The 26,764-nt window shown below is 54.0% G+C and overlaps 2 protein-coding genes across 3 annotated transcripts in view; one reads left to right on the top strand and one right to left on the bottom strand.

Moving 5' to 3' along the window:
• Positions 1 to 12,831, top strand: part of SHC3 (SHC adaptor protein 3) — a 105,369-nt gene extending 92,538 nt beyond the window's left edge. For both annotated transcript variants that reach the window (XM_045772554.2, XM_045772556.2), the window contains exon 12: positions 6,412 to 12,831. In XM_045772554.2, coding sequence (XP_045628510.1) covers positions 6,412 to 6,540 — 129 coding nt within the window. In that variant the 3' untranslated portion in view covers positions 6,541 to 12,831. The remainder of the gene's footprint in view (positions 1 to 6,411) is intronic.
• Positions 12,832 to 12,846: 15 nt separating this feature from the next.
• Positions 12,847 to 24,982, bottom strand: S1PR3 (sphingosine-1-phosphate receptor 3). Its single transcript, XM_045772557.2, has 2 exons — positions 24,784 to 24,982; positions 12,847 to 17,520 (listed from the first exon to the last, which is right to left on the bottom strand). Exon 2 carries the CDS (start codon positions 17,399 to 17,401, stop codon positions 16,265 to 16,267), a length of 1,137 nt encoding a protein of 378 aa, XP_045628513.1. The 5' UTR covers positions 17,402 to 17,520; positions 24,784 to 24,982; the 3' UTR covers positions 12,847 to 16,264.
• Positions 24,983 to 26,764: the final 1,782 nt, after the last annotated feature.

The following is a 26,764-nucleotide window of genomic DNA, read 5'->3' as shown; positions in this document are numbered from 1 at the left end:
AGACATCTGTCTACCTCCTTGGCGTTTGGACTGGTCGTTCATTCAGAAAGGAAAGGCAATGGAGAGCAAGGGGAGGGAGGAGCTTTCCAGAGCATTTGATAGCATATCCAGGCATCCTGCCGTCCCTCTGGTGAATACTTCAGCATGGTCTCCTCCAACAACAACACGACATCATTGTTATAGCCGGCGAAACTAAAGATAGTTACTCAACATATTCAAATTTCCCTGAGTATCTCAAAGATGTTCTTTGTATAGTACGTTTGTTGGAATCAGAATTCCAACGTGGTCCAAGTGGTGCATCTTACTCCAGTTTCCTTCCGTCTCCCCTGACACCAGTGATTTGTTTGCGCGACTAGACATGTATTTGTCTGTAGAATATCCCACATTATGATTTGGGTTGTTGTGTCCCCTGTGGCTTCATTTCCCTGCTTCTCTGACCCCCAGATTTTCTACCAACTGATAGACTCTGAGGCTTTAAAAACAGCCTCAGGGGGATATAATTCACACACAGCCATTTGAAGTGTAGGATTCAGTGCTCGTTAGTATATTCACAGATGTGTGCCTCCGTCACCGCAGTCGATCTGGAACACGATTATCCCCTGCAAGAGGAACGCGACAGGCAGGGTTCGGCCGCCACCTCGCCAGCCTCCCAGCCCCTAGTCCTTTAGTCTCCCCGGGTTCTCCCTTCTGGACTTCCCTCTGAATAGGATCACATAAATATGTAGACTTTTGCACCTAACCTCTTGTCCTGAGTGTAGTGTTTTCCAGGCTCGTGCACGTTGTGGCACGTGTCAGCAGCTCATTCCTTCCTGTGGCCAAATAATGTTCCACCTACGGACAGACCACGTTTACTTGTGACGGGTCTGCTGATGGATGTTTGGCTGTTACGAACAACACTGTTGCCAACACGGTGTCCACGTTTCTGTGGGGACGTATGTGTCCATTCCTGTTGGATCTATACCTTGGAGTGCCTTTGTTGGGTCGTAGGGTAACTCTATAATCTGTCACTCGAGGAACTGTCAGATGGTTTTTCAAAGCAGCTGCACCATTTTCTGTTCCAACTTACAGCGTGCGAGGGCTCCAATTTCTCTCTGCTGCTCCTACCCTTGTCATTGTCCGGTGTTTCGATTCTGTCGTCTTTGTGGGTGGGAAGTGGTACACCATTGTGATTTTCACGTGTGTTTCTCCCTGATGATTAATAATGTCAAGCATCTTTTCAGGTGCTTATTGGCTTTTTATGCATCCACTTTGGAGAAATGTCTATTCACATCCTTTGTTAGTTTTTTTTCTTTCTTCTTTTCAAATTTTTTATTGGGGTAAAATACATATAACATAGAATTTACCACCGAAACCAGTGCTGAGTGTAGAGTCCACTGGTATGGATACAACTGTCCCCATCAGCCGTCTCCAGAACGTTCCTCATCTTGCAAAACTGAAACTCTGTCCCCATTAAATAACTCCCTGTCCCCTCCACCCCCAGCACCAGGCATCCACTGTTCTACTTTCCGTCTCTATAAATTTGACTCCTCTGAGGACCTCATGTGAGTGGCATCACACAGCATTTGTCTTTTTGTGCCTGGCCCATTTCACTCGGCATAGTGCCCTCAGGTATCAGATCTCCTTCCTTTTCAAGACTGCGTACGGTTCCATCGTGTGGATGGACCACATTTTGCTTACCCGTTCAGCAGTTGTTCGATGCGTGTGTTGCTGCCACATTTTAACTATTGTGGAAAACATGGCTGTTAACAAAATATACAGATATCTGAGACTCTGCTTTAACTTTTCAGGTAGCCTCCTAGAAGTGGAATTGTTGAGTCACATGATAATCCATTAACAAACATTTTTTGAGAAACCATCAGTTTACAGTGACTGCACCATTTTACCTTCTCACCGACAGTACACGAGGGTTCCGATTTCTCCGCATCCTTGACCACACTTGCTGTTTTCTGGTTTTTGGACAGTAGCCATCCGAATGAGATGATATTGTAGTTTTGATCTGCATTTCCCTGGTGATGAGTGACATTGAACATCTTTTCCTGTGCTGCTTGATCATATGTAGATCTTCTTTGAAGAAATGTCAGTTCGAGTTCTTTGCGCATTTTTGAATCAGGTTGTTTGTTTTTTTATTGTTGAGTTTTAGGAGAACTTTATGTATTCTGGCTATTAATCCCTTATCAGACGGGATGCACAATTTATAAATTTATCCCCCCATTCTGTGGGTTGCCTTTGTACTCTGTTGATAGTTCTTTTAATGCACAAAACTTTACAATTTTCATGACACCCAATTTGTCTGGTTTTTCTTTTGTTGTACCATATCTAAGAAACCATTGCAAATTCAATGTCTTGAAGTGTTTGCCCTGTGTTTTCTTCTAAGAATTTTAGGTTTTACATTTAGGTCTTTGATCCATTTTGAGTTAATTTTTGCACGTGGCATTAGCTCTGGATACTTCATTCTTTTATATGTGGATCCAGTCTTCCCAGCACCATTTGCTGAAAAGATTGTCCCTTTCCTGTTGAATGGTCCTGATACCACAGTAAAAAATCACTTGACCATATATGCTGGAGTTCATTTCTAAGCCTTCTGATCTTTTCCACTGGCTTATATGCCTGTCTTTATATCCATTCCACACTGTTTTAGTTTCAGAATTGGGAAGTGCAAGTACTCCAACTTTGTCAAATTTGTTGGTCTTTTCAAAGAACGAGCTTTTGGTTTCATTGATTTTCTGTATTCCCATTCTCTGTTTATCTCTGCTTTAATCTTTATGATGTCCTTTCTCCTGCTTGCTTCAGGATTAATGTGCTTACTTTTTTTAGTGTCTTAAGGTGGGAGGTTAGGTTATTTGTGAGTTTCTAAATTTTCCTCCTGCTGTTGGGGAAAATGAGTGCTCGTGTGGGACAAGGTATTGATTAGAAGGGTGTAAGCAATTGGCATACAAGGTCGCAAGGTTGACTCTTGGCATTGTAGCCCCTGGGGCCTGATGCGAGCCTGGCATTGTCTGGTACTGTGTCCATTGGGTCTAGGAAGGACATGAACTTCACCCTAATTTCAAATCTGGGGGAGGCCAGGCAATGTGGCAGAGTGGGTCTGTATCCCACTTGAGTTAGTGGTATTTGGGCTGGAGCCTTTGGGGGTGGAGTGTCTACAGGTGGATCCAGCCCAAGCTGAGACATTAGACAAAGGGCAGCAGGTCTGAGTATGCAGCCTGTTCCAATGGAACCAGATTTTAATCAGGAAACATCTCTGTCTGATGGCTTTGCCCGAGCCAGCGTGTGACCTTTTGGAAGAGAACAGATATAATCATTCTGTCGTGTGTGGAGTGTACTTGTTAATGTACAATCTCTAAACAGTATTTCTGGGTACTGCTGGGCACCTACTTTAAATGTTCCCAGGCAACTCGAGCCCGCCATACCTAAAGCAAAAGGTATGGGCCCCACCCCCTTGCCCACTGCCCTGTAGATTCCTTCCCCTGGCTCGCCCTACCCCCGAGCCTCAGCTGTCAGCACCTTGCTTCTCACGCATGTTTAGTTTTATAAGAAACCACCAAACCAACGTCCAAAATGGCTTTGGACCACTCTACAGTCCCACCAGCAGTGAGGAGAGCTCTAGCTGCCACATGTGAGGTTGTTGGTGTTCTGGATTTTGGCCATTCTGAAAGGTCTGTAGTGGTGTCTTATTTTAATTTGTGTTTCCCTGATGACGTGTGATACAGAGTACCTTCCCATGTGCTTATTTGCCATCAGTATGTCTTCTTCGGTGAGATCTGGTTGTTTGTTTTCTTATTGTTAGTGTTAAGAGTTCTTTGTATGTTTTGGATACCAGTGCATTGTGATGTGTCTTCAGCAAATATCTCCTTCCAGTCTGTGGCTCTCCTTCTCACTCTCTTGACTGTGTCACTTGTGGAGCAGAAGTTTTTAATTTTAATGAAGTTTATCTTAGTGTTTCTTTCATTCATGAATCAGGCCTTTGATGTCGTATCTAAAAAGTCATCACCAAAACCCACGGTCACCTAAGCTTCCCCCTGCGTTATCTTGTAGGAGTTCTACAGTTTCACATTTTACATTTAGTTCTGTGATCCATTTTGAGTTCGTTTTAGTGAAGGGCGTAAGGTCTGGTCTAGGCTCTTTTTTTTTTTTTTCTTCACGTGTGGACATCCAGTTGTTCCAGCACCATTTGTTGAAAATGCTATCTTTGCCTTTTATTTCCTTTTTTTATCTTATTGCATAACTAGGACGTCCACTGTGGTGTTGAAAAAGAGTGTGAGACCGGACATCCTGGCCTTGTTCAAGTTTCTCCTCATGAAGGAGGATGTTAGTGGTAGGATTTTTATAGATGTCTTTATCAAGTGGAGGAAGTTCTCCCTGTATTCCTGGTTCACTGAGAGTTTTTATCAGGAATTGGTTGAATTTGGTTAAATGCCTTTTCTGTATCTATTGATATGATCATGCAGTTTTTTGTCGTTAGGCCTAATGATGTGAAGGAGTATGTTAATTGATTTCCGAATATAGAAGCAGCCTTGCATATGCAGGACACACCCCACTCAGTCATGGTGTGTAATTCTTTCTAATCATTGTTGGATTCAATTTGCTAATGTTTTATTGAGGATTTTTGCATCTGTGTTCATAAGAGATGTTGGTCTGTAGTTCTCTTTCCCTGTGTCTTTGTCTGCTTTTGATATTAGAGTAAAACTGGCTTCATTGAGTGAGTTAAGTAGTATTCCCTCTGCTTCTGTTTCCTGAGTGAGATTGTAGGGACTTGGTACAATTTCTTCTTTAAGTGTTCTGTAGAACTCACCAATGAGTCCATCTAGGCCTGGTGCTTTCTGTGTTGGCAGATTATTAATGATTGATTCAGTTTTTTAAATAGACACAGTCTTATTCAGACCATCTATTTCTTCTTGTAAGAGTTTTACGAGGTTGTGTCTTGCAAGAAATGGGTCCATTTTTATCTGAGTTATCAAATTTGTGGGCCTAGAGCTGTTTCTAGTATTCCTTTATTACCCTTTTAATGTCCACAAGATCCATAGTGATGACCCTTCTTTCATTTCTGATATTAGGGATTTGTGTCCTCTCTCATTTTGTCTTAGCCTGGCTGCAGGCTTATTAATTTTTATTCACCTTTTTGAAGGACCAGCTTTGAGATCATCGATTTCTCTATTGATTTCCTGTTTCCAATGCCATTGGTTTCTACTCTAATTTTTTATTCTTTCTCTAGTTTCCGAAGGTAAAAGCTTAGATTATTGGTTTCAGATCTTTCTTCTTTTCTGAACCACGGAGTAGGGGGGTCCCTAGAGATAGCTTTGTGGGCTGCAAGTTCTCTGGGCAGGAGCCAGACCGCAGTTTCAGCAAATATTTATGGGAATGGAGTAAACTGGCCTACTTCTTTGGGCAGTAAATTTATATCATTCACCTCTCCTGTGTGCCTTTGTTTGCATGTGTGTGTTTACGGCAGCCAGCCTACGTACTCTGAAGATGCCGACCAGTGGGCTCTCAGCCTGGGCAACATGTTGGAATCACGGGGTTTTTGTGAAACGCTCTGGTGGCCGAGCCCCATCCCGAGCTCCTGGTGGAGTTGGCCTGGGGCTTACTGAGCACAGTCAGGTGGTTTGGGTGTGAGCCCAGGTTGACACTACTGTCCCAAACACCTCCCTGTCATCAATCCTCATTCACCCCTGTTGCCCCAGAACTTAAATGAGTCTTAATTGCTAAGAAGTGGGAAAAAGAAGTCCAAGTCAAGGCAACACCCCAAGAGTAGTCTCAAGCTGAGCTCCTAGTGCCTCTCACCTCTAAGAAAGGGCCTGCCCATGTCACCCCAGGTGCAGGGGGATCGTGTCCAGAACAGACTGGGAGACTGCTCTGGGCTGGGCCTCATCTGCCTTCTTCATTGGTCTGCACTGGGAGTGTAGCAGCTCAGGGACCAGGGCATAGGCCCAGTGAACGGAGGGAAGTGTGGACCTCCCCCCACATCCCCACCCCACCCCAGGTGTTCACTTGTTCGGGAGAAGCTGGTGGGCAGGCACTACAAGGCTCCAGAGCCACGCGGCCAGCAGTGTCTGCACCCCAGACAGGCTCACACTCCGGTGGCAGAGATGGAAGAGTAGCGTGGATTCCCTGCTGCTGGGAGTGCAGGGCAGGCGGACAGATACTTCAGGGACAGGAGGGGAGCAGGGGAGAAACGGCTAGCAGCGGGGGGGTGGGGGGTGCCCAGGGTGGTTGCTGAAGGTGGGTGACAGATGACCGGCTGAACTGACCGGCTGGTGACAATGACAGGGGACTTTGCAGACATGTCTCTAAGAGTGTGGGGGCCCTGGGAAGGCGCTGCTCAGGTTCCCATGGTCTGGCTGGCTCTGAGCATGTGCGTTCTCTCTCGTCTGCCTGTGTGTCATGCTTTCCTGCCCTCTGTGTCCCTCCCAGATCCGGACGAAAGACAGGGTCTTTGACAGCATCAGCCACCTCATCAACCACCACCTGGAGAACAGCGTGCCCATCGTCTCCGCCGGAAGCGAGCTCTGCCTGCAGCAGCCGGTGGAGAAGACCCTGTGACCAGCCAGCCGCCCTGTCCTGACCCTGCACCAGTGGTCAGGAGTCCCGGTTCTTCCCGGAAGATGGGTATGGGGGCTCCGGAAACTCGGGCTGCTGCCCATGGGCTCAGAACCTCGTCCAGATGTCCCAGGAGGAAGGTGTCCATCAAGTGCAAGTTTCATAAACTTGTTCTTATTTTCTCATGTGCATATTAAAGGTGTACATACGTATACATCCTGTACAAATTATCCCTCTATATTTATATTTTTTAAGACTAAGAAAGATGTAAGACTAATGTTCTGTGCTGTACGTTTTTAATGGAAAAAAAAGTTTGACTGTAGTTGTCCGGGCAAAAATTTAATTCATCTGACCCATTCTACTGAGAAATTCCACTAGGAAGCTGTTACCTGTGGTTTTATCTGATAAGCACCACGTGGGGAAGAGAAGCAAGCAGGAGGGCGGGGAATCAACGAGGAGTTGTAGCGGAAGAAGGCAGGATGCTCCCCAGAGCGGTTTCGCTCTGCACGTAACACTCCGTGACCTGCTGGTCCTGGTGGCCGCCACTCCCCGTCGCTGGTGCCCCTTCTTCTGTGATGCCACCTCCCCCGGCTGTCGGCTTCACACCTGTGCGCTCAGGGCACCAGACGGCTGGTGTAGCCGCACTAAGGAGCAGGTGACGCCCCAGCTGTTCGGGGGGTGTCCAGCACAGGAATGCTGTCCTCCTTGACGGCTGCTGTCCAGGTGTCTGTTTGACAGACATGACACAAAGTGAGCGTCAGTGACAAGACCTTGACTGGCACACGCTTCCCTTGTTCTCCTCTGTAGGATGACAAACCAGTACGTGTGGGGGGCTGGTGGGGGCCAGGTCTTGGTTTCTGTGTCCTTCTAGCCAATACGCTGATCGCAGGCTGCTGGGGTCGCTGCTAGGCAATTGCACCCACCCGCTTACACCCAGTAGAGAAAAATGCATGTGCACGCCCTGCACTGGAGGCAGACGCCGACACGCGTGCTCGGTCCTGGAGACATTGGCACGGCCGTTGCTCCTGCTCCACGCTTGCCTCAGGCTGGGGACCCGGGAGTTTGGAGAATCGGCTTGAGGGTTTGCTTCTCGAGTGCTGGCGTGGGTAAAGTGGCTGGCTGTCTCTGCAACAGATTTCCCAGTTGCTCCTTGGAAAGGGCCCATGATTTCTTCCTGGATCATTTGGGGCCAGCGGGCAATGTTTCCAACTTTTAAAAAACACCTGGGTTGAGGTTACCTTGTGATTTAACCCATGCCGTCTTAAAAGCTAGAAGGATTAACCTGTTGTTTGGCTCCTCTCATGGGTGCCACAGCCGAGGCTCCCGTCCAGTGTCGTCCCACAGCCCGGACAGCCCGCGGCGGCCCTGGATTAGGGCAGCGGGACTTTCAGCACACTGACAGTAGGGCAGGAGTAAATTTGATGCTTCAGAAATGAGGAGCTAAGGCTGGATTTTAAAAATTCTGAAGAGGAATGATGCTGCAAAGTTCTAATGCTGAATGAGCCCCATTTCTGTTTTCAGGGTGTGGGTATGTGTCCAGGAGGAAGATGGGGTGGAGTTCGTGGGTGAGGATGGGTTGGGCAGGTCTGAAGATTTGTGTGGAGTCTTCTTAGGAGTTTTTGTCCTTTGAGGGTCCAGTGAATCCAAGAAGACAGTGGCTTTGATCTTCTAGAATGTTCTGCCATGAATTAGAACTAATGTAGGACCACCCGCCTCTTCCTGGAGTGGCTCTGGTTTCAGTCGCAGTATGGATACCCCATTCTACACCCAAAAGCAGTGGGAGCTGAACGGGGCTGGGGCAGCAGCCGATTTGGGGGGGCGTCTGTGGGAACCACCCTGTGCCCCGTTGCCTGGAGCCCTGCAGCCCTGCAGACATACATAGAGGTTCATCCCTGTATGCGAGTGTCCACACATATAAAAAATGAATAAAATGACTTTTCTGTGGACAGCCCGCGATGCCCCACTGGGTAATCTTAAGGGCACGGCCCCAAATGCTAATGTTTAAGAGCAAAGTAGGAAAGGCTAGTTGAGGACCCTGAGCCCCTGGACAGCTGACCTGCTTTTCTTCCCTCCTGGGACGTGAGAAATGGTCCTCTGCTCTCTGCTGTGCAGTCAGCGTTTATCTCAGTGGTGATAAGCAACATACATCATGTTTTTTTGCATGAGAATTAATTTAGAAAATTAGAAATATTGGGGGGAGATCAAATTTTGTTTCGATATTAATTCAAAATATGTATTTTTAAGTTCAGATTCCAGGGTCGCTTACAACACGACAGGGCCAGGGGGAAACCTCTCCCCTCTCGCCGCCGGGGCAGCCTGTGGACCCAGCAGAGGGCTGCGGTTCTCTCACCTTCGTCCCTCCCCTGTGTGAAGCATGCTGGGGCTCCACAGGTCACCTCAGCTCCCCGTCAAGGCCGTGGGATGGGCATTATGGGGAGCCTCACTCACAGGGGGAGAAACTGAGGCACGGTGGGTGCCCCACCCTACTCTAAGCCTCGCTGTGGGGAGGCAGCAGAGCTGTGTTCCCTCCACGTCTCTGGGCTCTGCTGCACCTGGAGCTCAGGATTCCCAGGACGGCCACTCCCTGCCCAGCCTGGGTCCCCCCTCACCCGGACCCAGACCGCACCCCTGCCAGGGCAGGGCTGTGTGTTTCCGGACCCCCAAATCCCCCGGTACATTCGCTGCTCACTGTGCCCGGCCCCCCGGAGCCCACGGTGGCACCGGGCCTGCTGCCTCTCTGGGGGCCCAGCCTCTCCGCCCAGGCCTCTGGGCATGCTGGGCTGCATGGCAGGTCCCCACTGGGCATGGCCCCAGAGACCCCCACCCACACCACCGTGTGTGAATGAACGGGACTTTCAAATGACGTTCTTGTCCCACTAGAGTCTGCAGGTCCCCGCGGGGCTGCTCACCTGTGGTTTCAGTGAGCTTTGATGCTCGAGGCCCTGAACCACCCCGTGGACTGTCTGGTGGCCAACACGTTCAAACGTCTCCCCATCCCAACTGTGCAGACGCCGCCGCTCCCGGGGTTTTTATACTCAAGTGGCCAAGGGACCCAGCGGCCGCGTTGCCGTGACCCGTGTTTCATCGTTGAACGCCGTCGCAGGTGTTGGGGCGGATGGGCGGACAGAAGCCCAGGTGCAGGGCGGATGGTGTTCTGAGGGTCTCACAGGGAGGAAGGCGCCACGGGTCATTTCCAGGGAAGACAGAAAGTGACCAGCCTTGTGCGGAGGGGAAGGCCTGGCTTAGGAGGGGGAGGCTCGGGCAGAGTAGCAGTTGGCGTGGCCCCCAGCAGGGCCTGTGCTCGGACTCTGCCGGTGGGTCTCCCGGCTCGGCCCGTCCGGGGCTCCTGAGATGGAGCGCTCCTTTCAGGCAGCGCCAGATGCTCTCGTGGCTCCTCCCCATAAGAGACACGTTAGGACGGACGTCCTGGTCCTTCTTTCCCTGAATTGGTCCTCAGGTGAAGGCAATTCCTACGAGCTCACAGGCCTCCCCGGGCAGCGCCGGCGGCCTCCCCCAGTCTCGGAGCGGTGGCTGGCCCCCTGCACCCCGTGCCGCTGCAAGATAGATGGGGAGGTGCTGGTGAATATACGGAAACAGGAAGGACAGTTGCTTCCTGGGACGCGTCATGCGCAGGTGTGATGGGCTTCTCGCTGTGTTCCCACAACTGCAGTCCATTCAAGCCTTTCTGTGGGTGGCGACAGCCTGATAGGAAAGGGGTTGGGGACTATGGAAATACTGCACTTAGGTCACTGTATGTCGCGGACAAATCTCGGTCCTGAGTTTTAGAATAATATCTGGCTCTGTAGTGAAACTTAAAGAGCTGGTCCCGAGAGAGATGAATTGGGAAAACCACTTCACAGAAAGGTGTTGCAAACCTGGGCATGCCAGGGCCCCCCAGAGGGTAATAAGCAAGGGAGTGTTCTAGGATCGTGCAGCTGCAGAACCCCCTTTTCATTGGGGGAGCTGGGGCCAGGTGACTTGCTGGAATGTGGTGACAGTGGCTGAATCTTAGAGCACAGGACTTATTAGGGTCCTTTACAGTTCGGGTATAAAGCTCAGTCCCTGGTGGAAAATGGCACATAGTTCTTCCCTCCTCCTTGGGTTTGCATTTATGCTCCTTCTGCTTGCAAAAGGCATAAAGGCCGGAGTCTTACACAGACAAGGAAGTGTTTCTGTTTGCAGCGCTTTGGAAGCAGACCCCCAGAGGGTCTGACTGTATGTACTTTCTCCGGGTGATGCCCCAGGGGTGGGGAAGGGGAGGAAGCTGAGGAGGAGGGCATGATCGGGCGGGTCATGGTGATGTGGAAGATTAATGGTGCCGAGGGACAGCAGGAGACGGGGCTGGACACGCATCCGTGCTCACCCAGCGGCATTTAGCCACTGGCCCATCCTAGGTGGAAAGCAGGCCCCGTGCACACCTGAGCTCACTCCCAGGGTGGGGGATCCCAGGCAGGGCGACAGGCCTCCCGGCTAAGCAGACGGAGTGGACCGGCACCAAGGCGCCCCCTAACCCCACCCCAGGAGGTCTGCACGGGGACCAAAAATTTGCATTTCTAGTAAACTGAGCGATGCTGGTGGGGAGTGTGGACTTCGAGAACCACCATTAAGTGTGAGCTGCCAGCCCTTAACCCTCCCTGATTGAGGGCTTTCCTCCTCGAATTTACGACTTTGTTTTCACACCACCTCATGTCACAGATCCCAGAGTCCATGCTCTGTTTTAAAAGTGGAGGATTAATAAGCATTTAGAACTCCGTGCAGTCGCTGCTGGCAGATAAAATGCCATCTGCCAGCCACAATTTATAATGGGGTTTATACATATTTATAAGTTTGCAAGCAACAAAAGCACAGTTTTAAAACTGGCACATTTTATAGCAGCCAGAAAAACTGCAATTTTATACCAGGACTTTGCACGTCAGTGGCGCACGCACGTACCTACACTGATCAGGACAGACGCACACCTGTGTGTGTACGTGCAGGCTGGCTGTGCGGTATGCACCTCAAGACTCCTCCCTGCATTTTGGTATTTGAACCCACAAGGACAAGCAGAAAGTGAAACAGATGTGAAGACTTTGGCATCTGCAGACACATGGAGGAGGGTCCTGGATGCTGTAGGATGTGGGACCCACGTGCAAAGGGAGCAGGAACAGACAGGAGGGCCATGGGGCGGGGGGCACTGTGGAAGTGACAGAGGGACAGGCGGGAAGGGAAGCCAGCAGGGGAAGACAAGGCCAGGAGGGAGATGGTGGAGGAGGATGGAGGTAAGGAGAAGGGTTTCCTGCTTTCATCTGGCAGCATGCAGCCTCTCTCAGAGGCCAGAGAGGAAGGATAAGAAGGGGCAGGCGTGGCAAGGCTGTCTCCACTAGGCATGCTGGGGCTGAGCTGTCTGCCTAGGCACAGCTGTGTGTGCTGCCCGGCTTGTAGGCATTCCCAGCCAGCCTTCTCTTGGCCTCGTCTGTGCATTGGTTCCCATGTAGTGGCCACGGTACCGGGCCCCCCATAGGAAACAAGCACGCATGGGCATGAGAGTGTGACAACCCTGATGACTGATGCGGTCGCGTTCAACAGGACAGTGGAGGCCAGGGCTCCAGGGTGGGTGTGGGGAGTCTGAAGCCTTTGCAAGCTGGAAGACAGGTAGGAGGCAGGTGGGGTGGACCTCTGGAGGGGGCAGGACACGCTCACATAGAATGGCTGGTGTCAGCAGGGACACTGGGGCTGGGGTGCCCCCCTCGGGCCTCCTCCTGCCTCTCTAATGCCATGAATAAAGAACTCCCTTGGGCTCCTCCTGGAGGGCTGGGAGGACTGTTCTCATGGAAGAAAGTGCCAGATGCCGGTGCAGCTCACCTTGCAATGCTGTTGGTAGAAATTGGTGCACAGGGAGCACACACGTGGTCTAGCGTGTCACAGCTAATGAGCTCACACACATCTGGGACATTTCTCCCACTACCAAATTTTCTACCCAACCGAAGCAAGCAGCAATGAACACAGCAGAAATAAATGGGCATATCCATCTTCAGACACGGAATTACCTTTCTCTGTGACGATCATGTGTCGCTTGCAAGTGGAATGTTCTCTGTTCATTTGCCTCTTGAATAAAACTTGTTCCAGAATAAATATTGTAAAAAATTAAGTATGTGAATGTTTCTTTGCATTCAGAATTAAACAAGAATTAAACATTTGATGTTAAAATCCAAGGATTTGGAGAGAACTCCATGTAAATTTTATGTGTAATAATGAGATATTTATTACTTTTTACAAAGCATTCGGATGGCAAATTATATATATTGATAAATATTATTTGAGAATTTCGTGTTTTGTTTTCCGTTAACTTTTGTGGAACAAACAAGGATTGCCGTGAAGGTCTCTGGGTATGTTGCCAAGTCACCACTTTCTGCTCTGATGCTGGGACGGCATTTAGATTCTGGGGAGTGGAATCACCAAACCAATCTGGAGCTTTCTAAGCTCTGTTCTGTGAAAGCTGGGAACGCCTGGCCATGTGGGGAACACAGCAGAGGCGGGGAGGGGGAGGTGGGTGCGCTGCGGGCCAGAGCCCTGCACGCCGGCGGCCGCGGAGCAGAGGGCCCAGGTGGCGGCCCCCGGGGTCACCCCCATTTGGGCCATGCCGCACTTCTCCTTCTCACTGGTTATCAGAAAACGTGCCTTCATTTTCGGGATAGTGGTGTGTGCATTTCTGACTATGTAGCAAACCTTTGATATTTTGACTTAGATACTAAAAACATTTGGGTGTTGAGGTTTTGTCCTCGTGGATTTCAAAGCATGGACTTGGTAATTCAATTAAACGTTTTCTATAAAATGAGCCTCGTTAACATGTCTGTGAAAGGCTCTTTACCAGCGCGGAATAACCTCGGGTCAGGGTGCAGGGAAACAGCCGCTCTCTCTGCCTCACTGTTTAAACGACTGTCAGTGTAACTCTGTGAGCAATAAAGGATTGTGTGAAAAGTCTCTCGCGTGGGTGCTGGGTCTTGCGTTGCCTCGCGAGGGAGAGGAGGGACTTTGGAACCTTTCCTCGGAGGGCAGGTACTCCGGTATCCCAGACTTGTTACACCACCATCGCCTGTCAAGCCTCGCCCTCCTCCCAGGGCGCGGGGTCAACGTGGCGGCCTGGCTGCGGCAGTCCTGGCGGGCTTTGCGATCACATCCTCCTGGTCGCGTCGGGCAGAGTCCAGGGTGGCGGCTGCAGGCTGTGGCTCTCGGCTGTGCCACGAGATTTCTCCATGAACATCAGCCCGAGGCTAGTTATGCCAAATGTGGGCCTAAGGCAGGGCGGACACGTGCACACACACCTGCGTTCACACAAGCGTGCAAACACGCACACACAAACATGCACGTATGCTCACGCACGCAGACTAGAAGTTGCCCTCTGTCAACAAGGACGCTGGGCAGCGGGCCAGTTCTGACCTCCTCCCTCCTGTTGCAAATAGAGCTGAACCCAACAGCCCGTCTCTTACGGCCAGGACACATCATTTTCTCCTTGTCGAAGGGTTTACCCGCCTCCAAACGCCCCGGCCTACCAAAACCTGGCACGCCGAAACTAGTGATGCCCGGGGGACACACGGGGGGACGGTCACAAGCTTCCAAGAGTGGCTTCCGTCCTGGGGGAACACGGGCCGGTGGGAGGCCGGGCCGCCACCCTGCGCGTCACCAGAGGGGGCCCTGGTGCAAACAAGCCCCCAGGCCAACCCCCAGCAACAGGTTTGTAAGCAGGCTTGTGTTTTTGTTTTGTTAACAAACACACGCGGGACACGGTAAAGGTCACTGACCGAGTGAGAGCTGACGCACGAATTCTCTGTGGCTCTGAAACTCCTCCACGCCCCAGCCAGCTGCCGAGGACGCCATACACACCGGTATTAAGGCGGACTGTTCTCCGCGTCTACCAAACGAACAAAATTACTCTTTTGGCATATTTTGCACTCAGACTGCTTGAAAGTTTTTGCGTTTTCGAAATGGGAAGTTCGGGTTATGGAGCAAGTATCACTAATATTAGCACCAGAGACCCGGGGCCCCCAACACCCCTCAGAGCCAGGACACCGAGTCGGCGGTCCTTCACTCCCCACGTGAACACGCACTGCCCAACATTCTGGCTCCGAAACACTGTCTGCTTTCTCTGTGCTTTACTTTTCTGGACATGCTATCGCGGTCGATAATAAGCTCCTTTTCAGTGACGTAAAGAAGCCAACAAAAATGCCACTGCTGACCGTCTCCTGACAAATGGGACTTTCCTCACCAATAACAAAAATGAGGAGTCTTTGGTCAGCACATGGAGACCACCCACGACCCACAGGAATGTTCCTCTATCCGGGGAACGTGCATCAGAGAGCACGCAGGAGCCCACTTCTCGAGAGAACTAACACTAACACGTCTCTTGAGTCCTGACTCAGCCGAAACACCCAGCGAACCAAAAAACTTCAGGGGCTCTGATGTGGGCTTGCCCAAGTAGGAGTTCTCTTGACGGTTGCTCTGTTTTGTTTCTACCAAGAACCAAACATGTTTATGAGATCTCTACAGACGTGTGCACGTTCTCCTCGTCCGTTTGTCCTGCAGGTGGAATCCTTGGGGAAGGCATGCGCAGAAACGCCTTCTAAATAACTCCCTACAGACGGGGACACAGGGTCAACCCACACTGAAAAGGGGGATTACGGCATCATTACATTTCCTCGAAGAATGCGCAAACCACCGGCTCACAGACGCGCTCTCAACAAGGCACCGTCAGGGTCAGTTTTTGGCCGGGCAGGGGCTGCTGACTGCCCCAGCTTCTCCACGGGGACAACACAGGGCCACTGACTTGGTGTTTCTCTGATCATAGTGAATCAGACTCCACATAGGAGCAAGTCAACCTCTAATTCAGGACAAACGTTCCATCACATTAAACAGCCCGTGGCCTCCGGCTTCTGGCCAGGGTGTCTGTCCTCTGCTTCTCATGTGGGTTCTCTTCCTGGCTTTTCTGGGATCTGTAGGAACCCCAGGCAATCAAGTAACTTGGTTAATGGGGCTTTGAATGTGTTTAAGACTCCACAGGGACACAGGACTGAGCTCTCCCGCTCTCCCAAGGTCCTTCAGATGCCGTCTGGGTCAGACCCACACACCTGAGACCCGCCTGGGAGCAGCCCTTCCTGGGAATTCAGGCAATTCAGCCTGCTGAACACAAGACTTCATGTCAGTTGAGGAGACCGGGACTGGCATGTTCACCTGGTTGCCAGCCACGTCCTTACACCTGGTGGTTCAGTCAGGACACTGTGCCACGTACGATGGCAGCCGTCTGAAACACGAGTGCTCCGTAATGCAGAAGTGACGAATGCACCAGCATCCGCTCTGTGCACAATGTAGTGTAAAGTTGCCTCACATCACCGTGACGTCCAGGAGGCACGCCGTACGTTGTGTGGCCCGCGACCTTCCCTCGGCAGGCACCACGGAGAGTGGCCGCTGGGACTCAGGGGAAGGCAGCAGATCACGTCAGCAGCTGGGGACGTTCGGAAGACTCTGGAGCCGAAACGGACAAGGCACACTGTCCACCGTGGAATCAGCTGGCGAGTCCTCGGGTCCCCCCCTTAAGTGATGTCCACGCTACGCAGGCTATTGGCAAATAGGTTTCCCGAGCCCCAGCTCTGAAGTCCCGGGCGTGAGGCATGTGATAAATACAAAGGTGGCTGCGAGCAGAGCGCCCCTCGTCCCGTGGACGTGTAAGGATCCCTGTTCCTGGAGGCGGCTGCTCTCACTTGCAGAGGACCCCATTCTGCAGGGTTTTGTTCCGGTCGGTTATGCAGGGTGAGGCAGCTATCTGGGGAGGGTCCTCCTTGCTCTTTGGCGAGGGGCTGCTGTTGTTGCTGCCGCTGGACTTGCTTCTGCTGGGATCGAGAGCAGGCTGGGCGGGGGAGGAGCGGGCGCCCCAGCCCCGGACCAGGCAGGTGCAGACCAGCCGGAAGAAGGCCCGCCGCATCTCCTTGCTGGCCAGCGTGTAGATGACGGGGTTCATGGCCGAGTTCAGCACGGCCAGCACGATGAACCACTGGGCCTTGAACAGGACGGTGCACTCCTTCACCCTGCAGGCCACGTCGACCAGGAAGAGAATGAAGAGCGGGGACCAGCAGGCAATGAACACGCCCACCACGATGACCACGGTCCGCAGCAGGGCCATGGAGCGCTCCGAGGTGTGGGGGCTGGCCACCCTGCGGCTGCTGGACTTCACCAGGAAGTAGATGCGAGCGTACAGGACCACGATGGTGGCCAGGATGGCCGTGAAGACGCTGATGCAGAAGGCGATGTACTTCTTGGAATAGAGGGGCAGGATGGTGGAGCAGTCGGGCAGGTTGTGCAGGCAGTTCCAGCCCAGGATGGGCAAGGCGCCCAGCGAGAAGGCGATCAGCCAGCACATCCCGATCAGAAGGAAGACGCGGTGCTTCTTGTTGGCGTCGTACGGCCTCATCTTGATCATAGTTAGGTGGCGCTCGATCGCAATGGCCAGCAAGCTACAGGTGGACGCCCCGAGGGCCACGAACATACTGCCTTCCCGCAGGAACCAGACCGTCGGAGACAGGCTCAGCGTCCTCTTGCCTGACATCAGAATGTTGACCTTGTAGGCGACGCCGGCCAGCAGGTCGCAGAGAGCCAGGTTCCCGATGAAGAAGTACATGCGATTGTGGAATTTACTGGTTTTCCAGATGGCGATGAGGACCATGAGGTTCTCCAGCACGATGAAGCCGCAGATGACCAGGAACAGCACGGTGGTGAGCGTGCTCCCCTCGGGGGCCTCCTTCAGCCTGCCCTCCAGCTTGCCCACGTAGCTGTAGTGCTCGTACAGGGTCTGGTTCCCGGGGGAGGGCCCGGGGCGCGGCATCAGGACCGTGGCCATCGCTCGGGCGCGCAGAGGCTCAGCTCCAGATCCCACCAGAGGGCGCCCTGGGCACGTCCATCACCAGAAAATAGTGGCGGCCCCGGCCGGACCCCAGCCAGGGTGTGCGGAGTGGGCGCCTGCAAAGATAAAAGAGGGGTGCCCAGCGATTAAGGGGGCCCGACACCACCTAGGGGCAGTGGCCATAGCAAAGTTGGAGGAAGGCACCCAAACTCCGTAAGTATGCAGACGGCTGGTCACGCAGAGCCCCAGAGCTCCCCGGGGGCTGAGGCGGCCACCGGAAGCTGCTTGGTGTCTGCAGCCACCAGGAGGGAGATCAGTGCATGAGCGCCACTGTCGTTGACTCATGTAAAAATGACACACAGACCCAAATAAACGTCCATCAGGGAGTCCCAAGGCGCCGGGAGTGCTAATCTTGCATTCTCATCCAGTGCACAGGAGCTCCCAAACCAGGGTTCCCCATGATCACCCAGGACAACACGGCAGGACGGAACAGGATGACCCCCCCAGGAAGCCCCCTGCTGAGCCTGGAGCCACATGCTGGGAGCACCCCCTCCCCGACGGCGTCCCTGGGACCAGGGCTGGGGACGGAGTCGGGTCCCAACGGCCCACGGGAGAGGTGGGAGACAGGACCACACAGCCACGGAAGGAAGGGCCGCATGAGGCACGACGGTGGCAGCCACGTGTGGAGGGGTAGACGACGGAACCCAACCCTGTGCCTGCACCGGGGGTGACAGAAGGAAAGGCAGGAAGGCAGGTACGAGCACTTGGACTCTGGACTTGGCTGAAAACTCAGAGTTCAGATCAAACTGCCTGAGCCCCCAGAGCTGAAGCTGGGCACACGAGCCGCAAGAAACGACCCCCCTGGGGGTCTGGGGAGACAGTGACGGCTTGAAGCCGAGTGCGCAGCCCTCGATGGCCCCGGATTTAATCCCCCCTCCCCTCCCGATACTTCCCACCCTCACCTGGGGCCGCGTTCATCACCTCCGGTGACGTCACAGTGGGATGAGACTTTCAGTGGACCCACTGATTTTAAATTAGAAGCCTCTGTTTAAATACGATCAAATGAGGTTAGCTTAAAACAGCCCTCTGAGTGCCCAGTGATGACTTTTTTTACTTTTACAACATCTAAGTCATGGCCCTAAGTTGGGTTCAGAGACAAATGGACACCACTCCCCAGTGATATGGGGTCTGCTCTGCATTTTGGGGTGTGGTGATGGTTTCAGTCCTGGAAGGACCCCGGGGCACAGCGTGGGCGGCAGCTCTCGACGAGGAAAGGAAAGTCCGAAGGTCCCCCTGCTCCCGGCACCCTTCAGGTCACTGCTTCCTGGCCCCGCGGGTGCTGGTCAGGGCCTGGGGGGCTGTCGGACCCTCCCCTCCATCAGGGGGCTCAGGTTCTCTGCGGTCAGAGAGAGATGCTCTGTTCCTTTATTGCCCAGACTTCTCCCAGTGTGCTGGAGCCTGCATGCACTGCCTATTAAACCCTGTGGGCCCTGGCCTTGGGGGGCCTCCTGGTGCTGCGTGCAGGTCGGTAGATGCCCCTGGAGACGCATGGGTCAGCTCGGTGGCCGCTGTTCTGCCGGCCCCCCACTGCCGCGCCTGCACCCTTCTCTAACCCTGGCCTGTCCTTCACGACCTGAGTCAAACTCCCCCTGCTCTGCAACACTTTCTGGAGTCAGCCCAGCCCCTGGAGACGTCTCTGAGCCCACTTGCCACTTTCTACAATAAATCGCAGGCTGTCGTTTCAAGAGTGGAAATAATGCCGCTGCTGACCATTGCTGAGCCCGCCGCCTGGAGGGGCCTGCCTGACACACGCACCGGGGGCACCACGCCTCTCACAGCGCCTGTCCGCTCACGGGTGCCCCCTGAAGGCTGTGCTCCTCAGTACTGCTTGTCTGCTCAGACTTCATCTGTGAGCCGCAAACAGAGCTGCCACGGCCTCACTCTGCTCGCCTGGGCCGTGGGCACAGCCCAGAACACAGCCAGCCCCACCAGAGTCGGAGGAGCAGCGCCCTGAGAATGGCTATTTCCCCACCAATGGTGGGTCCACGCAGCTGACCCGAGGCCTCCACACGCCCCACACCAGGCAGCCTGGTGCCACGTGCCAGTGGCCACTCTGTCCACCAGTCCCGCTTGCCCACCAGGGGCTTCCGTCCCAGCAGCGACGGCACGCATGTGGTGAGCATGACTTAAAATCAAGAGTGAGTGAGCACCCACACAGTCTGAACGTAGAAACACACGCGTGTTACCTGAAAGGGCGAAGACTGTGAACTGTTTGTGAATTCACACCCACGACAGCAAGAAAGGGCTCCAGCAGCCACAACCGAAAGGTTTGGAAACCACAGTATAACTGCGGCTTGTCCACTGTGCCTGTTTCCCCAGGATAACTCCCAGCCATGTGCATCCCTCCCTCTGCACACGCCCCACCCCTGCACTGGTGCCGTGAGCATGGACAGGGACGCGTGTGCCCATAAGCCTGCTGGACCTGGACCTCTTGGACGTAAAGAGCAAGCACAGAGAAGTGCAGGACTTTCCTCCCTGCATACGCAGGGTTTCGAAAGAACGAAGCAGGGCAGGAACACAAGCGAGCAGTGAAGGCAATGCCCAGCAGTAAAACCACCACAAAGAAAACAGTGCGATGTGCCAGAGAGCCACCCAAACCACCCATTTTGAGGGTGAATGTATTTGCCCAGTAATGTTTGATTTATCATTTCCCTTGATTAAATATTCATCATTCAAAGAGCACTTTTTTCAGAACATCTCTTGCTAAATGCTACTCGCCGCATTTTTCGTAACTGGAAGACATCTGGCTCTCTTTAGAATCTAAAAGCTTATTTTCTTTGGATTACCAGCATCAGAACGTAGACTCCATCCCAAGAGTTACGTGCTGGGCCAAAGGCCAGATTGATTTTGGATGCATCTGAGTGCTGTTATTTGTGGTGAAAAGCATCACAGAGGAGTTCCACCCCCACCTCTCCAGGGCGCGGCAGGACCTGAATTTTCGGGAAGAACACTCTGCCCCTCCCCCACCCCCAGCTCAGAGCCGGCCAGCCCAGCTCCGGACCAGGAGGGGCATTGGACCTCCGGACACATCCACCCTGAGGAGGGCTGGGCACTGCGAGCAGCAGCTCCCGGGAGGCCAGCCTGTCCCACCCCTCCCAGCCACCACTGACCCCCAAAGGGACTACTGGCTGGCTTCTCACCCCCTTGAGGGCTGTAGCCTGTTTCTGACCTCCCCGTAAATAAGGCCCCACAATTGGGGGTGCATTTGGATGCTAGTAATTCCTGCTCCCTCCCGGGGACGGGTGCACCAGCCACTCTTGTCTGTGGACACAGGGGGGTTTCTACATGTCATTGTTCTAACAAGCGCTGTCGGGCCTGGGCGGGGGCGTCCTCGCGAGCGTGGGCCTACGCATCCCTGGGCTGCCTCGGATTTCTGCGCATCATGTTGGCGTCTAGGAGGGGCTTTGATGCAGAGGGTCCCTGCAGAGACTAACAGCATTCAGCTGGCTGGAAAAGTCTCCATGGGGCAAGATTTACACATGATAAATGCCCACATTTTGTTTTATTTTAGAAGTTAAGCATCTGGGGCTGGCAGGGACCGCCGTCTGACATTTTGTTGTAGGAGTCTGATCACTGCTTAATTTCCTCTGAACAACTCAGAAATAGAAGCCGGTGCTGAGGAAGGTAGTCTGTACACCTCAGAGCGCAGGGCCTGTCCCAGAAGCTGCTGTGTGGCACGGGCACTCGGGAGAGGCACCTTCTACAAGGTGGCCACGCCGTGCTTCACCCAGGTTAGGCCACGTCGCACCAGCGGGGCTGCCGTCCCTCCGTTCCAAGGAGGACGGTCCTCGGGGAGGGGTGGCCCGGGCGGCCGATGGGTTCCAGATGTGCTCTCTATACTAGTGACTTGCTTTCTCTACACATGTCAACTTGAAAAATAAACAAACTATAAAAAGAAGGAAAAGAAAAAATTAAAGGGAAATATTCCCACCAAGTCTGGGGTCTCTCTCCCTCTCCCTCTCTGTCACGGCGAACGAGAAAAGCACAAAAAGACAGTGAGGGATTTCTCCGGGTCAGATGCAGGGTGCTGTTCGTCAAAGGCACATTTTCCCAGGGAAATCAAGTAATTCATCCTCCAAACCGAACTAAAGGGCCAAGCATTTGCCAACCAGCAAAGTTTCTTGGAAAGCAGTATGTCCGTTGTTGTCGTTTACAAGAATTTAGGAAAGAAAGAACAGGCTGGCCATTTCGATGCCCCAGGAAATGCCTTTGCTAATGAGTATTTCCCCTTGCCCCAGATTTCTGAGTGACCTCGTGGGCTTTCAGAGGTAGCTCCCAGGAGGCAGCCTTGCACACATGGCCCCGCACGCCCGCACTCTGCCCGGGCCTGGAGCCCAGGCCTGGAGCCTCTGGTGAGGTCACCAGCATGAGCAGGCTTCCCGCTACCCGGTGGCTTTGCCACAGGTGACTCTCTCAGGCAGGTACGGTTCGGCTGTTTAGCACAGATCGGGCGCACTCCTGCCACCACCAGCCCACATACATGGGGTGAGCCACGGGAGCCCAGCACAGGCCCCAGGGTCTGCCTCTGACTCCCTCGCCTGGGTGCCGGGGCTTGCCCACTGCAAGTCAACTGATCTTGATACAAAAGGCCTTACCCTCTGCTCTTCACCCAGACTTTTCAGACTCTCTCTTCTCTGCTTGTTCTTAGTAAGGGCGCAGGACGGGACTCCTGCCCAGATGGCCATGGGATGAATGAAGATGTGCGGGAATGAGCTCCTCCAGGCAGCTAAGGGCCTATGCGAAGAAGAGACATCTGGCCCAAGAACTCGTAACCGTGGGGTCCTTCCCACCCAATCCCAGAGCAACGGTGACGCAGCCCACAGAGCCCACAATGCCCCCTGCAGGCACCCCGTCTGTCCCCGTGGCAGCATCTGCCTTTTGAGTATGCGCAGAGGAAAGCCGAGGCTGGGCTGTGGGGGTCGCCGTCCTCAATGGCTCAGCTCAGTAGACGCAGTGCTGGGCTGGATGTCTGGGTCATGACTCCTGCGCAACAACAGCAGAGGCTCAGCTCTTCTGGGGTGTCCACCCCCCCATGGTCTTCACCAAGACGGCGGGTGACAAGAGTGTCACCAGCAGGCTCTCCAAATGCTGGAATGCTAACATGTGTGGAAACCTGATCCCGGGGACATGGAGCAGCGTCTGCAAGGCCCAAGAGCCGCGCCGACAGGCTCAGGCCTTGCTCCGGCTCAGAGCCGCCCCCGGGGGCCGCGCTCTCCACTGGGCAGTCTTGTCCCAGGCTCACCTGGCTGGCCTGCCGCCAGGCCTCCCACAGACCCGGTTGCAGTGCCGCAGAAACAGGAGGAAAACAACACAGAATGGAGGCTGACCATGCCCAGGGCTGTCACGACGGTCACCGGAACACAGGCGTCTCGGCACTGGATGGAGTCCACCGAGCACATCCTGATACCTCCGAAAGCTCATGGAATGTCTCCTCAGGCAAGTAATTAATTCAACAGAAAGTGGGTGCGAAGGAATCATGAGAGTGGCTCCAAACTGATAAGACAGGAATGAGGAAGCCACGTGTGAGGGAACAGAAAGGCCCCGGAAAGCACAGCGCAGAGGTTGCACCCCGCTCACAGCACCAGGTCCTGCAGAAGAAAAGGGGGCTTCACAGTGGGGCAACCCCCAAATTTTCAAGGTGATGGCATGCTCAGATTCTCCTTTCCCCATCATAGAACATAAGCATACACTGTAGGTACCGATGTCTTGAGAAGGAGGGAAAAGACAGCACAGAGTCAAATCAGGGCCGTGATGTCCGGAGAAGGGAGGAAAACCAGTCCCTGCATTTTGAGAACATTGTTAGGCCAACATGTGAGGCTCCTTCTTCAGGAGATGCGAGTTTCTACTCTCCGCGCATGGTAGAAAATTAGGAGAGCCATGCACTTTACAAAATGCAGAAACATAAAGAGAAAAGCAGCATTTCCGGAGTTCGTGAAGCTGGTCGAGAAGCCGTTCCGGCCGCATCTTCGCCAGGGGCTCCTAAGGGCCAATGTGCAATCTCTGGTGTCAGGTGACGGAGCAACCAGACCGGCAGGATGTGAAGGTTGCTGACTGAGAAAACCCAATGTGTGGTCCTCCTATGGCCACAGAATTAGTCATTCTGAATCGAGCTCTGCATCAGTTCCCTGAGAACTCCCACAGAGCCAGACGCTTGACGACGCCTCCAGAAGAGCACACCACACCTCCACGCCCAGCCACGGGCACGGCCATCCGTGTCCATCACACACCCGCAGGACCTAATCCCGCCCTGGTACTTCTAGGAACTGTTTTTCTTAACCACACCGGCAAGAATGCCACTAAAGAAGAGAAGGTTGCAAAGATGAATGAGGAAGATGTGAGTGTCCACAGCCCCTCTCTGACATCCAGACTTTAGAAAAGATGTCTCATCCTGGAAGTCCTCAGAGCTCCAGCTTGGGGTGGGTACCGTGTCCAGAGTGGACCCTCCACTTTTGAAATCATCGTCCAAAAGAGCCCCATGTTCGTGCCATTCCCCTTGCTTTATTTCCTAACGAAATGTGTTCCCTTTAAACCCCCAACACGAAGTTCCTCTCTTACATCTAAATATAAAAACCCACAAAGAAATATGTCACCGGGAGTGGCCGGCAGCAGAAGAGAGAGAAAGAGAGACAGACCGTTAGGAGCCGGGTGGTTAGAAGCGGCAAAGCTAGCACTGGGCCACAGCAGGACAGGCCCCGGCCCCTCTCCAGGCTTTATCTCAGCTGTAAGTGCAGCACATGGGAACCTCCCAACCGCAGAAGTAGGGACCTTGTCCTGCAGCCCTGACTCCGACAGTCCTGATTGCCTACTTCAAGAAACAGAAGAAAACAAGGGAATTTTGCGGCGAATTTCATTTAAAAGAATGGTTCTCCCAGGAGAACCACCACAACCACACAGGCCCAGAGCCCCCAGGTCCTCATCCTGGGAGGGGGCCTAACTTTTCAGTTGTTCCAGGAAAGGGACAGAGGGGACTTCTCCGGAAAGAGCCACTTCCCTTTCATTCAGGTAATGAAGGTGCAGCTCAGTCTGGACCTTCCCACTGCAGTTAGAAAGGAACCATCCCCTGTCCCCCTGCTCTTGCTCGACAATGGCCCGTCACCAGAATGGAAAAAGGAACCATTCCCTCTCCCCCGCTGTGGCTCATCACCGGAATGGATGGCCTGGAGGAGGGGCTGATGTGGACGTGGGGTCTGGCCGGCCAGGTCACTGTCATGCCAGGGATAGGCTGGAATTTAGTGATAAAAGTGGGCCCTCCCGGGGGCCCCCACCCCACCCACCGAGGCTGGGCACCCGGGACTCCAAACCCCTGTTCGCCGACTCACCTTCCTCTGGGAGGGGCACTTGGGCCACCCGCATCCTGGCGACCCTTCCTCCTCCGCTCACATGCGGTGGGGACCGGGGCACAGGAGAGTCTTGGGGCTGGGGGGTGGGGGAGTCGGTCCGGCCTGGGCTGTCGCTAGGGCTCCTCCTGCCACCGCGCTGGCGCCCCGGCCCCGTCGCGTGTCCCCGGGACGGCTGGCTCAGCCTCTGCGCGCGCAAGCCAGAGCCCAAACTTTTCCAGCGGCCCTTAGGGGCGGGGCCCGCGCTCCGCCCCTCCGCCCCTCCGCCCCCAGCTCCCCGTTTCCTCCGTGCTCCCTGTCCCGCCCTCCCGGGGCCCCCTCCTTATTTCCTCCGCGGTCCCCGAACCCCCACCTCCCCATCTGCTCAAGTCCCCTACCCATCTCCACCTCCTGCCCCTCCTCCCTGCCCCAGTGTCCTCACCTCCCTGTCTCCGGGGAGGGGAGGGGGAGGCCATCTCCCCGCCCCAGTTCCCACCTCCCCAGGTCCCCACCTCCTCGCCCCTCGCCCCTCCCTTCCCCTGCTCTGGCCCTTCACACCATTCCTGCTCCTCTTCCCGCCAGTCCAGTCCCCCTCCTCAGTGCTCTTAGGGCCCAGCTGGTCCCAAGCCCCTACCCCAGGCAGGCCTCCAGACCCTACGCCCCTCCAGCCAGCTCCAGGCAAGGGTTTGGGCTGATGAAGAGGATGATATCATCCTCTTCCTCCTCATCCTTATGGTGCTAAAGTGATCTTGACAATTTCCTCTTGAAATTGCCTTTCCACGGGCTCCTGGGTCAGCACGCTCTGGAGCTGGCTGTGCGTCCCAGGCCCACCCCACACAGGGCTGCCCAGCTCCTGGACCTGTGGGCCTGTCTCAGGGGCTGTTGTCCCCACAGAGATAGACCCTCTTGCATGGATGAGTACAAGAGCCCAGACGAAGTGCTTCCAAAGAAGCATACTGGGGAGGTGACTAGAGTACAGAAGGTTCCAGTGGAGAAGGAAAGTAAAGGCCAGGTGAATGCACAGCACACAGCAACCAGCCCTAGAAACTTCTGGGGCTGGGGCGGGGGGGAGTGGAAGAAGAAAAGGAGAGGCAGGAGGGAATCCTAGGCTTCCTACCCACAGCAAGGGTGCACGTCCCTAGGCAGACAGGATAGGGGTGCAGGGGTACCAGGAGACAGGTGAGAGGATGCAGAGGAAGGGTCTCCCTCGGTACCTGCCCCAGGTCTGGAGGACTCCTGCTCCCAGAGAAGGAGCCCTGTCCCACCTTCCCCTAGAGGTGGGAGCAAATGCTTATTTGGGGCGGGTTTGAGCCCTGATGGGCACCTGGCATGTTTTGCACTTTGCTGGTCTTGTGTGTTTTCCCCGCCGAGAAACCTGAGCTCTGGAGAACATGGGGTGGGGAGCGCTGAGAGCTCTGGCCTGCCCTTGGTCTGGCCTGGCCTGGCCTTGCTGCCACTTAATCCAGTGGGCCAGACCTGTTGCGAGTCCCGTCTGCACGGTGGCCTTCCAAACGGATTCAGTGTGCCTTGTGCAAGCTCTGGGGAGCCCCTCCCGTCCCAGATTGCAAGTGGAATCGACCACGCGTCCTTCAGCTTCAAGCCAAGCAAAGGAGAAGAAAGAACTGCTGCTTTGGCCACACGCCAGAGCCAGGGGACAGGACAGCATCCTGGCCTCCGTGTCTACACCTGACCAGTCAGTTGGTTCATCTGTAATTCTTTCAACTAGTTGCTTTGCACTATGTGAAATTACTGGTTACTGGCCGAAGTTCACCATGATTGGTGGCCCGTCTCCATTCACTGGACAGATTCTGAAATCCAGACTGAACAGGGCAACTTGAGGTCTGGGGATGCCTCCAAAACCAGCCTCAGAAGAGGACTCCTGAAGCCCTAAAAAACAATGGGGCTTTTTACCGCAGGCACCCCAAGGGAGGCACGAAGATCTGACATAGAGGCATTCCTGAAAATCCTTTTACAAAAACGCTCT

The sequence above is a fragment of the Ursus americanus genome, chromosome 34, assembly GCF_024610735.1.
Source record: "Ursus americanus isolate L20-20 chromosome 34, mUrsAme1.1.p, whole genome shotgun sequence".
Classification (NCBI taxonomy): domain Eukaryota; kingdom Metazoa; phylum Chordata; class Mammalia; order Carnivora; family Ursidae; genus Ursus; species Ursus americanus.
Note: the sequence above shows the minus strand (reverse complement) of the source record. Positions and strands in the feature narration are given on the sequence as shown.

Excerpts from the sequence above, each read along its gene's own strand:
- S1PR3 (XM_045772557.2), bottom strand. The coding sequence starts at position 17,401 with ATGGCCACGGTCCTGATGCCGCGCCCCGGGCCCTCCCCCGGGAACCAG.